At 38.9% G+C, this 12,075-nt stretch overlaps 1 protein-coding gene across 1 annotated transcript; it reads left to right on the top strand.

Moving 5' to 3' along the window:
* Nucleotides 1-264: 264 nt before the first annotated feature.
* On the top strand, nucleotides 265-2,252 carry LOC104233687 (probable E3 ubiquitin-protein ligase ARI8). The gene has a single exon (XM_009787122.2). It carries the CDS (start codon nucleotides 387-389, stop codon nucleotides 1,923-1,925), a length of 1,539 nt encoding a protein of 512 aa, XP_009785424.1. The 5' UTR covers nucleotides 265-386; the 3' UTR covers nucleotides 1,926-2,252.
* The last annotated feature ends 9,823 nt before the right edge of the window (nucleotides 2,253-12,075 follow it).

Raw genomic sequence — 12,075 nt, 5'->3', positions numbered from 1 at the left:
TTGTGTCCCTAGTATTGATATTTTACTGTAACCGGTCAATTTCGTGTAAAGTATTTTTTTTATTTTTCCAACATATCTCGAGGACTAATTATCGTCGAAAAGTAATCATTGGTATTAATTTACAATAAAAGTGACATCTTCGTTTGTTACTACTAATTCAAATAATGTTGTAAATTTTGATTTATTTTTATTTTTATCAACTTATAAATTTAATACTTAAAGAGTTAAGACTATCTTAACCCAATTCCAATCACTATACGGATTTCAACCTTCTTAAAAACAGTTTTTTGGGGTTAAGAGTCTGTTCCGTAAAACAATATACTTTCACTCAGCTTCCCCTTTTCACTTTGTTTACTTCTATTTATTACAATTCCTCTCTTTCGATCATGGAGTCCGACGGCGACATGTACGAGGATAGTGACGTAGAATCCGCCGGCGATGATTACTACGGCGATGGAGACGCTGCCGACGACGTCAGCGCCGCCGATGACGACGACTTCATCGGTAATATTGATTCTGATGACTCCGATGATCTTTGCGCTAAGAAAAACTATGTCGTTTTGTCCGACGATGATATTCGTCGTCTCATGGACGATGATATCTCTAAGGTTTTCTCAGTTCTCTCAATTTCCAAAACTGAAGCATCTGCTTTGCTCCGACGGTATAATTGGAGTGTGAGTAAAGTTCACGAGGAGTGGTTCGCCGATGAATCGAAAGTTCGAGAAGCTATTGGCTTGAAAATAAATAATAAAACCATTCAATTTCCGGAATTGAATTCAGTAGTTTGTGTAATTTGCTTTGAGGATTATTCATCCGATGGAATTTTGGCGTCTGCTTGTGGTCATCCTTTCTGTGTTGAATGTTGGCGAGGGTATATTAGTAATTCCATAGCTGATGGTTCTGGATGTTTGAATTTACGATGTCCTGAACCGTCTTGTAAAGTTGCTGTCACACAAGATATGATCGATCTTTTAGCGTCCGATATTGATAAAAAGAAGTATTATGGATTTCTTTTTCGTTCTTACGTTGAGCAAAACAGGAAAATTAAATGGTGTCCTGCTCCGGGATGTAATTTCGCCGTTGAATTTGATATAGGGAGTGATAATTGCGATGTTATGTGTAACTGTTCACATTATTTTTGTTGGTATTGTACGGATGAAGCTCATCGACCCGTTGATTGTGAAACAGTGAGCAAATGGAAGGAGAAGAACAGAGCAGAATCGGAAAATACGAATTGGATTTTGGCTTACACAAAACCTTGTCCCAAATGCAAACGCCCAATTGAGAAGAACGAAGGGTGTATGAGAATGACTTGTAGAAACCCTTGCAACTATCAATTCTGTTGGCTGTGTCTTAATTCTTGGGAAATTCACGGGTATAATCCGTGTAACAAGTACAAGCCGGGGAATGAAGATGAGAAAAAGAAAGAAATGGCAAAGCAATCTATTGTGAAATACACGCATTATTACGAGAGATGGGCGGCAAATGAGAAGTCGAGGCGAAAGGCCGTAGAGGATTTGAAGAGAATGGATGAGGTGAATGTTAAGGAACTGAGTATATTGCAGAGAATACCAGAGACACAATTGAAGTTCATTTTAGATGCTTGGAATCAGATTGTTGAGTGCAGGAGAGTGTTGAAATGGACTTATGCTTATGGATTTTACTTGCCTAATGAGGAGAAAACGAAAAGGCAGTTTTTCGAGTACTTGCAAGGTCAGGCTGAGGTTGGTTTGGAGAGACTTCACCATTGTGCAGAGAAGGAACTGGAGATTTATTTGAATGTTGAAGAAAGTGATTCGAGAACATTTTATGATTTTCGTAGAAAGCTTACTGGTTTGACCACTGTGACTAAGAATTACTTTGAGAATTTAGTTAGAGCACTTGAGAATGGTCTTGAAGATGTGCATTCTCTTAATGCAAAATAAGATTGTCTTTTGTACCTAAACCAAATAGATGGTTTAGTGAATAATTCCGGTCTACCTCTTTTGGTGGGCAAAATTATTCGACAGACGTGCTAATAAAAAATGCAAATACCTGATAACTGGCACCACTAGTCCTGAGGTTCAGCAGGATACAGAGGCAGAAATGTGAGGCTAACAGACAATAAGGCAAAGTCAAACTACATTGGGCATGACAAGCGGATTATCTCGTGTTGCTCTTTTTGGTTAATGTTGCAGCCTCAAATTGTCGTTTTGAGGTCTCACTCCTTTTTTCCCCTTAAAGAATAATGGAAGTTACGTTATTTTGTGTTAGCGTTTTATTTATAAATTTAAGATTATTACATTGTATGAACAAAAGTTCTAGCTGATTTCACTTAATTCCCTTAACCTTTTAGGTTTGAAAAACAACAAACAGTACCTCCTTCATCTTTAAAGGTTACAATTTCAAATGTCAAATATCAAATGTAGTTTATAGGTGATATTATGAAATTTTAAAAATTTGCATAGCACAAGAAAATAATTCAGAGGGGTTTTCCATGCAAAAGATGAATGACGTGCTAGTTTCTTACCTCAAAAATAGTAGGAAAGTTAAAGAAATTTAGTCGTATTAAGTATCTTTGAATAATTTTTAAAAAAATTCGAGAAGAATGTATAATAGGCCATCATAGTTGAAGGTAGTTTCTTTAACATTTTGAAAATACTTGTAATGATCTATTTCATTGGTATTTTGGTATCTTTGAATACTTTACTTTTTCTAAAATTTTCGAGAAGAATGTATAATAGTGCATCATAATTAATGTCGTTTTTTTAACATTCTTGAAAATACATGTAATGACCCATACCCCTTATTTTTGTCATTGATTTTAACGTTCAAGGGAATTCATTATCCTATTTAAAGATGAAGTGCGTACTATTTCCCGAACCCAAAAAGAAAAAGAGGTTAAATGAAATTTACCAAGATAACTCATTATAGAACCAATACTGACAATGTGTTTTTCATATTTTTCTATTATCTTTTAGTTTTGTTTTTCAAATCTATTCCTACACGTGTACGGGTAAAATCGGGGGCAAAAGTTTTTCCCGATTCACCGATAAGGGAACAAGTGGGAAGCATGGTTTGATACAACTACAAGCAAGGCCGAAGGACCCCTTGTATCGGAGCCTAGGAGGAGTGAAAGATGTATCTAGAATTGGGCACGGCAAAATAATGGACCCGGACCAAGTGTATCGAGACTGGGGGAAAAAAGAGGAACGGTTAGGCATGATAAGTAGGGCGCCGTAATGTTCTTCCTCAACCGGATATTACAGCGCAAATCCTGTCCGATATCAACTGCGGATCGATATTTATCGAAAGAAAAGATTTTTACCTTATTTAGACTTCTGAAATCTCCCTACTATATAATGAGGAGAGCTTCTTTTGTTTTGACACATTAACACACAAATCAAAGCAATAAATTTTTTTATCTCCTAGCTATTATTAAAAGTGTTTCTCATTTATTCTCTTCTTTAATCACAACCAAGCTTATATCGAGGGTCCGATCGAGACCAAATTTCAGTGTTCAACTTAAGATCGGGCCTAATCATCATATTACAATTGGTTTGATCGTTCATTTTTTTCTTTAACTTAATTACTTGTTGTTCTTAGATCATTTGTATTAAATTAAATCACATACCCTTTAAACCTCGTACAAATCTAATTGTTGCTCATTTTTTAGGGTAAATAGTTTGGCGCCCACCGTGAGGCTAAGGATAATAGCGGTGATTTGATATGAATCTCCATAACACACTCTATTTTACGCTTGTTCTTCGAAGTTTTGATTCCAAGTTAGCCTAAGGATGTCAAGTTCTCAATCTGCTCACTTGAACGTTGACGCTAAGGCTGGCATGTGGGCCGGTTAGGCCCGAGCCCAGCCCAGGCCCGCGAGCCTATATGGGTAGTGGACCTAAATGGGCCTAATCATTTAAATCTGGGACTAGGTGAGTTGGGCTCCTAAGTGGGCCGATTCACTAAAAAAGCCCGTGAGGACCGGGACCGTTTGGGCCCGGGACTGGCTGGTAAGTGGGCCGGTTCAATTGGTCCTAAACGGGCTCAAACGGGCCCAACGACTTTTTTTTAGCCGTTACTAAAGTTTAAAAAATGATCGTTGGCCTGCAAAAATAGTCGTTTGCTATTTCTAAAATAGCCATTTAACCCCAAACTTTGTTTTAACCCCAAACTTTTTATAATGATACTTTTTGTCTATTTTCAAATATAAATACCCCCTCATTCTTTCATTTTTCTCACAAAATAATCAATCTCTCAATCTCTCTCTCTCTCTCTCTCTAATTTTCTTCTATAATTGCTTACTTTAATATTGCAATTTGTAAAAAATTGTGAAGTTGATGAATTGAAGTATTCAAGTCTTCAACGATATATAATTTTCAACAAGTTATTCGTTAATTCGGTAAACTCGTTCCAACTCTTAAGTTTTAATATTATAGTTCTGTTTTGTTTTATTTACTTTTGTATTGTTTGATTAATTAAGATCGATTTTTCGTTAAAAAAATATTTAGTAAGAATAAAGGAAAATCCGAGAGTGGTGAATCTAGTGGCCAATCTATTCCTCCTCCAATTCCCCGGGCTTCCCTACCTAAACCCCATATCCACCCTCCACCTGCTCCTATTCTTGATAGTAATAATACTTTATTACAATTTACTGAGAGTCAGTATTTGTATAATGTTGGAGGTGGTGAACAATTAGACCATGAATATATGAATGCTCTTTATGGTAATCCAACTATTGATGAAGATAATGAGCAGGAAATAAATTTGGATAAAACGCAACTGGATGACGATACACCCACTAGTCATATTGTTGAAGTTAAACCAACTAATCCAAATGATGCCCCGTCTGACCCCCTTGTTATTACCCTCACTTTTTCTAGACAACCTTCTAAATGGGCCGAAACATCTCTTGTTTGGCCATTTTTTATTCAAATAGGAGAAAATAATAAAGCTAAGTGTAAAACTTGTGGCAAAGTGTTAGCTTTTAACTATGTTGATCGGGGGGGGGGGGACGGCAAGTTTGAGGAGACACTTAATGCTACACCCTCAAGATAAAGTTAAATATCTTCATATGAAAGCTTCGGCCGAGGGGACACGTGTACCTAGTCTGCCGGACCCTAGGACCGGGTCAAATCAATTTAACCGAGAATTAACACTGTTATCGGTGATATTTTATATTATGATCTAAGAAAAGATAAGGAAGAATTGGCAAAAATGGTTATTGTTATGTGCTTACTCTATAGTTTTTCTTCTAACCCTCACTTTGTGCATTATATTAGAAGAGTTTTTAATCCTATTTATAAAGGATGGCCTCGCACAACCGTAAAGAGCGATATTTATAAATATAAACATGAATATGAACAATATTTGTGCTATTTATTTACTCATATTAATTGTCGTGTTGCTATTACTACTGATATTGGTAGAAGTGGTAATGACTGTGATTATCTTACTGTTACCAGTCATTGGATTGATGAGGATTGGATAATGCAAAAGCGAATTATCGCTTATAGAATAATTAATTCACGTCACACATGGCAGTTTATTTCTAGCACGGTTACAAATATTTGTAGATATTTTTGCATTAGTGATAAAATAATATCAATTTCAATGGATAATGCTACTAGTAACACTTATATTGTAGTCTTGCTTACCACTAAACTAAATCCTACATTTAGTAATATTTTTCATGTTAGATGTATTTGTCATATTTACCATTTAATTGTGGGTGATGGTATGAGAATTTTAAATGTTGAAATTGAAAAGGTTAAAATGGCTCTTCACTTGCTTTTTAATTCAAACTGTAGAAGTAGACTTAGAGAATATTTTAAAAGATGCGACGAATTTGGCCTAAGAGAAAGAAAGGTTCCTAAACCTTGTCCAACTAGATGGAATTACATGTATGAAAGTTTAGTTGTTGCATATGAATATAGAAACCCCATAAACTCAACGCTTAATGCTTATGTAATTGATGATGATGAGCACCTTACAAATGCGGATTGGGCTAAAGTTAAAATGCTTGTAAATTTTTTAGAAAAATTTCATATCGCGACAAATGAATTTTCTGGGCAATATTATCCTGCTATTTCTAACTATTTAGTTTATCTTGCAGAACTTGCAACTTTGTTTGCTTATTTTTCAGAGGGTGAGGAAATTGATGAACAAGCTATTTATTCTATGAAAAAGAAATTTAAAAAATATTTTTTCCCTATTCTCCCTATTTATGGTGTTGCTGCCTTGTTAAATCCTTCTATGAAATTAGGAGGTCCTCAATATTAGTATCAATCTGTTTATAATGGTTTAACACTTGAAGATGAGGAGTTATCCACACTTTCGAACGCACAAGCCTCAATTAAAATAAATGCTCAAACTATTTATAGTGCTTATCAAATTGTAATAGATAATGCTAGACCAAATTTTCCAACTCCTTCTTCTTCTAGTTCTCAATCATATAACAGAACTGCGGGAGTAAGAGCACTTACTGCTTGGACCAGGTTCAGGGGTTCTAAAGGTTCTAGTACTAGTGATTGTTCACGACTAAATAAGCTTGAAGTTTATTTGTCACAGGTTGAGGAAGTGAATCCCAACGGCTCCTTTAATATTTTGTAATGGTGGAAGGATAAAGAAAAATACTTTTCGATTCTTTCAAGGATGGCCCGAGACATTTTAACCATTCAAGCTTCAACAGTGGCATCAGAGAGCGATTTCTATCAAGCAAGACTTCAACTCGGTGATTATAGAGCGTCTACGAGGGAGAGCTTGAAAAAATTAGTACTTTTCAAAGTTTAGATCCGTTCTGAATCACAACCAGAGGTAGACGAAGCTTACGAAGAAATGCTAGCTGAACTTGCAGAGGATGCAGCTTCTCCCGGAAGCGGTGATGAACAAGCTTTTTTCCACCACCACCAACGAAAGTTCCTCCGAACCTTGAAGGATTTATGAAATTTGCAAGAGATATCATGTAAAATTAATATGTAACTTATATTTTGGCACATCTTGATTAGTTTCTTTTTCTTCTCAATGGTGGTATTAGCACCTTGTTGTGCTCATTTCATTGGGGGGGAGAAAGACTAAGAAAGATATTGCCATGTTTTGTTAGTATCATAATAATAAAAATTATAACGCATTCCTTTTAATATCTCTTTACAATATTTTATGTTCTAAATTGGAATTAAAAAATTTAAGTCACAATTATATAATATAATTTACAAGAAATTGCCTTAGTTAAAAAATTTAAAAAAGAAAATAGGTCAGGCCCACTTAGGCCCACATATATATATAATTTACAAGAAATTGCCTTAGATAAAAAAAATTTAAAAAAATAGGCCAGGCCCATATAGGCCCGGGACCGGCCCATTTAACCGGCGAAGCCCGGGCCCACTTAGGACCGGCCTACGAGGCTCGTTTAGGCTTGGGCCCGACTCATATTACACCCTTAGTTGACGCTGAGTCAGGCCATCACAACGAGAATAATAACATGATACCTAGCAATAATGTGCCCCATGTTGATGCCAATGGTGTCCCAGCCGCCGACCCGGTCGATGCCAACTCACAGGTTGCTATCAGCATCAATCTACCGACTGATCCTGAAAATAGTGTTCGGTGAGGATCCGACCAATGGTTCGAAAGGCGCCCAAAGGTGAAGGTGATGGGATGAGCCTGCGGTTGATTTTCAAAATGTTCCAGGCTCAGCAAGCAATGATAGCGCATTTGCAGAACCAGAGCCACGCCCCAAACATAATTGAGCCCGAGCAGTGCCGGAAAAAATACTCGAAGGGATGAACAAGTTGCCATGAAACCAGGTGATGAATATGCTCGAGGCATTAACAAAACAGATGGAGCCAGGCGGAAAAAGTTTGAGGCCAACGACAAGAAGGTGAAAACGTACAACTCCAGGGACAATCAGATCATGGGAGCACCTCCGATATTGAAGGGGCCGGACTCTAAAAAATTTATCCAGAAACCCTTCTTCCCTAGCGCGACACCGAAGCTGATCCCGAAGAGTTTCCAAATGCCCGACATTCCCAAGTATAATGGGACCACAGATCCAAATGAGCATGTAACCTCCTACGCATGCACAATCAAATGGAAAGACTTGGAAGATGACGAAATCGAGTCGGTGATGCTGAAAAAATTTGGGGAAACTTTGTCCAAGGGGGCGATGATATGGTACCACAACTTGCCTCTAAATTCCATTGACTCGTTTGCTATACTTGCAGACGCTTTCGTAAAGGCCCATGTCGGAGCCATCAAGGTCGAAACTAGAAAGTCAGACCTTTTCAAGGTCTGACAAAAGGATAATGAGTTGCTTCGAGAGTTCATGTCAATATTCCAGATGGATCTACCACCGGTCGCGGATGATTGGGCCGTTTGGGCATTTACTCAAGGGCTCAACCCCAAAGTTCTGTGGCTTCTCAGCAGCTAAAGTAAAACTTGGTGGAGTACTAGACGGTCACCTAAGCCGACGTCCACAACAGGTATTAATCGAAGATCAGAGTTGAGGACGACCAACTCGGGGCCCCTTTAGGGTCTGTTTACCCCATCAAAACTGATTACAGGTCTAAGAGAATCATCGATCATGATCCAAGGCCAGTACGAGGTTGATACCATCTATACAGTACATATTGGAGGGGAAACAGGTCCGGGTGCCACCCGACAAGGAACGACAAGTGAAATTATCGAGGACTGAGCAACTAGGACCTGATGAGCAAGAGCGGGTTTGACAGGTCGCTAAGAAGTAGGGAAACATCGAGATTATCGGAGTATAATTTCAACGTAGACGTTACAAGTATAGTATCGACCATAGGACGCATCAAAGAGACTAAGTGGCCAAGACCACTGCAATCTTATCCCCCCCAGAGAGATCATATATTAGTGTGTAAGTACCATGGTACTCACAGTCATAAGACCGAAGATTCAACAGGTAAGAGAAGGAATAGCTTGATTGTTCAACAATGGGCACCTTCGAGAATTACTAAGCGAGCGAGCCAAAAACCACTTCAAAAACAAGTACGCCAACAAATAGGTTGGATAAGAGGATCCCCAACACATAATCAACATGAACATTGGGGGATTTGATGTCCCCTAGAGGCCAATGATAATACACACCAAAGTTTCTATTACGAGATAAAAATGCACCGGGATTACGTCTCGGAGGGAGCCATCTTGTTCAGCGACGAAGACGTTGAGGGCATTGTCCAGCCTCACAATGATGCACTAGTAATATCCGTACTTATCAAATAATTCTCGATTTAAATATGTGTTGATTGATCTAGGTAGCTCGGCTAACATCATCAAATCAAGGGTCGTAGAACAACTGGGGTTACAGGATCAAATCGTACCGGCGGTCGGGGTATTGAACAAATTCAACATGGCATGCAAAACCACAAAGGGTGAGATAACTTTACCTGTAAACACTACCGGGACTATCCAAGAAACAAAGTTCTACATGATCGAAGGGTATATGAGGTATAACACCTTGTTCGGAAGGCCATGAGTTCACAATATGAGAGCGATGCCTTCGACCTTGCATCATGCGCTAAAATTTCCCACTCTAGGAAGAGTCAAAATAGTCTATAGAGAATAGGCGGCCACAAATAAAATGTTCGCTGTCGATGAAGTAATATTGGTGCCCGTGTAACATCAAAACGTAGGGAACAGACCAAAGAAAACTAAATAGCAATCAATGATACAGGTCTCAACTGAGCCGTAAAAGTAGAAGGAGCTTGGAGCGGATGATGAGGATGATTACAACGTATCGAGATCCTTCATAGTGCCTGATGATGTTGACACCACCAAATTGATGATCAAGGAGTTGGAGCAGGCTATATTGGTCGAGAACCTACCTGATCAAAAGGTATACCTAGGCACGGGATTAACCCTCGAGCTCAGGAAAAAACTTATTGATTTTCTTAAAGCTAATGCCGATTGTTTTTCCTGGTCCCATCTAGACATGACAGGTATTCCACCGGAGGTAACAACTTACAAATTGAACTTGGATCCAAAGTTCCATCCAGTTAAGCAGAAGAGAAGGCCACAGTCCGAGATCAAATACGTATTCATCAAGTAAAAGGTATCTAAACTTCTGAAAAAAGGTTCCATCCAGGAAGTTAAGTACCCGGATTGGTTAGCTAATATAGTAGTTGTGCCTAAAAAAGGAAATAAATTTAGGATGTGCGTAGATAATAAGGATCTAAACAAGGCATGTCCGAAGGACTCTTTCCCTTTGCCTAACATCTATCGAATGATCGACGCGATGGCCAAACATGAGATAGTAAGTTTTCTCGATTGCTTATTCTGGGTACAACCAAATTCAGATGGGCCCAGGAGATCAAGAAAAAACTTCTTTCATAACAAAATTTGGTACCTATTGTTACAACGTAGTGCCGTTCGGACTAAAGAGTGCTAGTGCCATATACCAATGCCTAGTTAACCGGATGTTCGTAGAACAAATAGGGAAATCAATGGAAGTTTATATAGATGATATGTTGGTTAAGTCCCTGCGAGCATAGGACTATTTGAAATATTTGCAGGGATCCTTCGACATAATAAGGAAGTACAACATAAAGCTAAACCCAGAGAACTGTGCATTCGGGGCTAGTTCGGGAAAGTTTCTCGTGTTCATGGTATCCAATCGGGTAATAGAGATCAACCTGGACAAAATAAAGGCCATAGAAGACATCACTATAGTCGACAACATTAAGGCTGTGTTGGGCCTGTCCATTTCAAGATCGTCGGATAAGAGCCATCGGTTTTTCTCTCTATTGAAAAAGAAGAAAAACTTCTCTTGGACCCCGAAATGCCAGCAAGCTTTAGAAGAACTATCGGTCCCTCCCTTGCTGCACACTTTGAAGGAGGATGAACAATTCTACCTCTACTTGGCGGTTCCCGAGGTGGCGGTAAGTGGTGTCTTGGTTGAGGAAGAATAAGGTACACAATTATCTATTTATTATATTAGTATAACCCTAGGCGATGTCGAAACAAGGTATCCGCACTTAGAAAAATTAGCACTCGCCTTACTAAACGCTTCTAGGAAATTGAAACCATACTTTCAATGCCACCCCATATACGTCGTGACCTCTTACCCGCTGAGGAATGTCATGCATAAACCCGAGCTCTTGGGCCGGTTGACCAAATGAGACATAGAAATTAGCAGGTACGATATCGAATACAAACCCCAGACCGCCATAAAATCTCAAATTTTGGCAAACTTTGTGGCCGACTTTATGTCGGCCTTGGTACCCGAGGTCGAGATGGAATTACTTCTCACTTATGGGATTAGCCCAAGGATCTGGACCCTATTCAAGGATAGTGCCTCCAACGTGAAGAGGTTTGGGCTTGGTATCATATAGAAACCACCTATGGGTAACATAATTAGACAGTCTATTAGAACTATAAAATTGACTAATAACGAAGCCGAGTATGAGGCTATGAATGCAGGTCAAGAACTAGCTAAGATCCTAGGGGCCGAAGTGATCAAGGCCAAATATGACTCCCTCCTTGTCATAAATCAAGTCAATGGGACGTTCGAAGTAAAATAGGAATGAATGCAGAGGTACTTGGATAAGTTGCAGGTGACCTTACACCTATTCAAGGAATGAACTCTACAACACGTACCTCGAGATCAAAACAGCAAGGCCGATGCATTTTTCGACTTGGGGTCATCTGTCGACTTTGATGAATTCAACTGGGGGTAATGGTACGACTGATGAACTTGATGGTAGAAGAAGTTCATGCCAAGGTAAACTCAACAAGCTTGACTTGGTACTAGATAAATAAATACATAGACTACCTAAAGACAGGAAAATTGCCATTGGATCCCAAAGAATCAAGAGCCCTGCAGACCAAAGCTGCCAGGTTCAGCTTGGTCGAGGAGAAATTGTTTAGAAGATCCTTTTTCGGCCCACTAGTTAGGTGTTTGGGTCTGAGGGAGACCGACTATGTCATGAGAGGGGTCCATGAGGGCACTTGTGGGAACCACTCAGGAGCAGAATCTCTGGTTCAAAAATTAATCATAGCCGGGTACTAGAATGAGATGGAGAAAGATACGAAAGAATTCGTATGAAAATGCAATGAGTGTCAAAGACGTAC

This window comes from Nicotiana sylvestris, chromosome 9 (assembly GCF_000393655.2).
Source record: "Nicotiana sylvestris chromosome 9, ASM39365v2, whole genome shotgun sequence".
Lineage (NCBI taxonomy): Eukaryota > Viridiplantae > Streptophyta > Magnoliopsida > Solanales > Solanaceae > Nicotiana > Nicotiana sylvestris.
Note: the sequence above shows the minus strand (reverse complement) of the source record. Positions and strands in the feature narration are given on the sequence as shown.

Coding starts and splice junctions, on each gene's coding strand:
- LOC104233687 (XM_009787122.2), top strand. CDS start 387: ATGGAGTCCGACGGCGACATGTACGAGGATAGTGACGTAGAATCCGCC.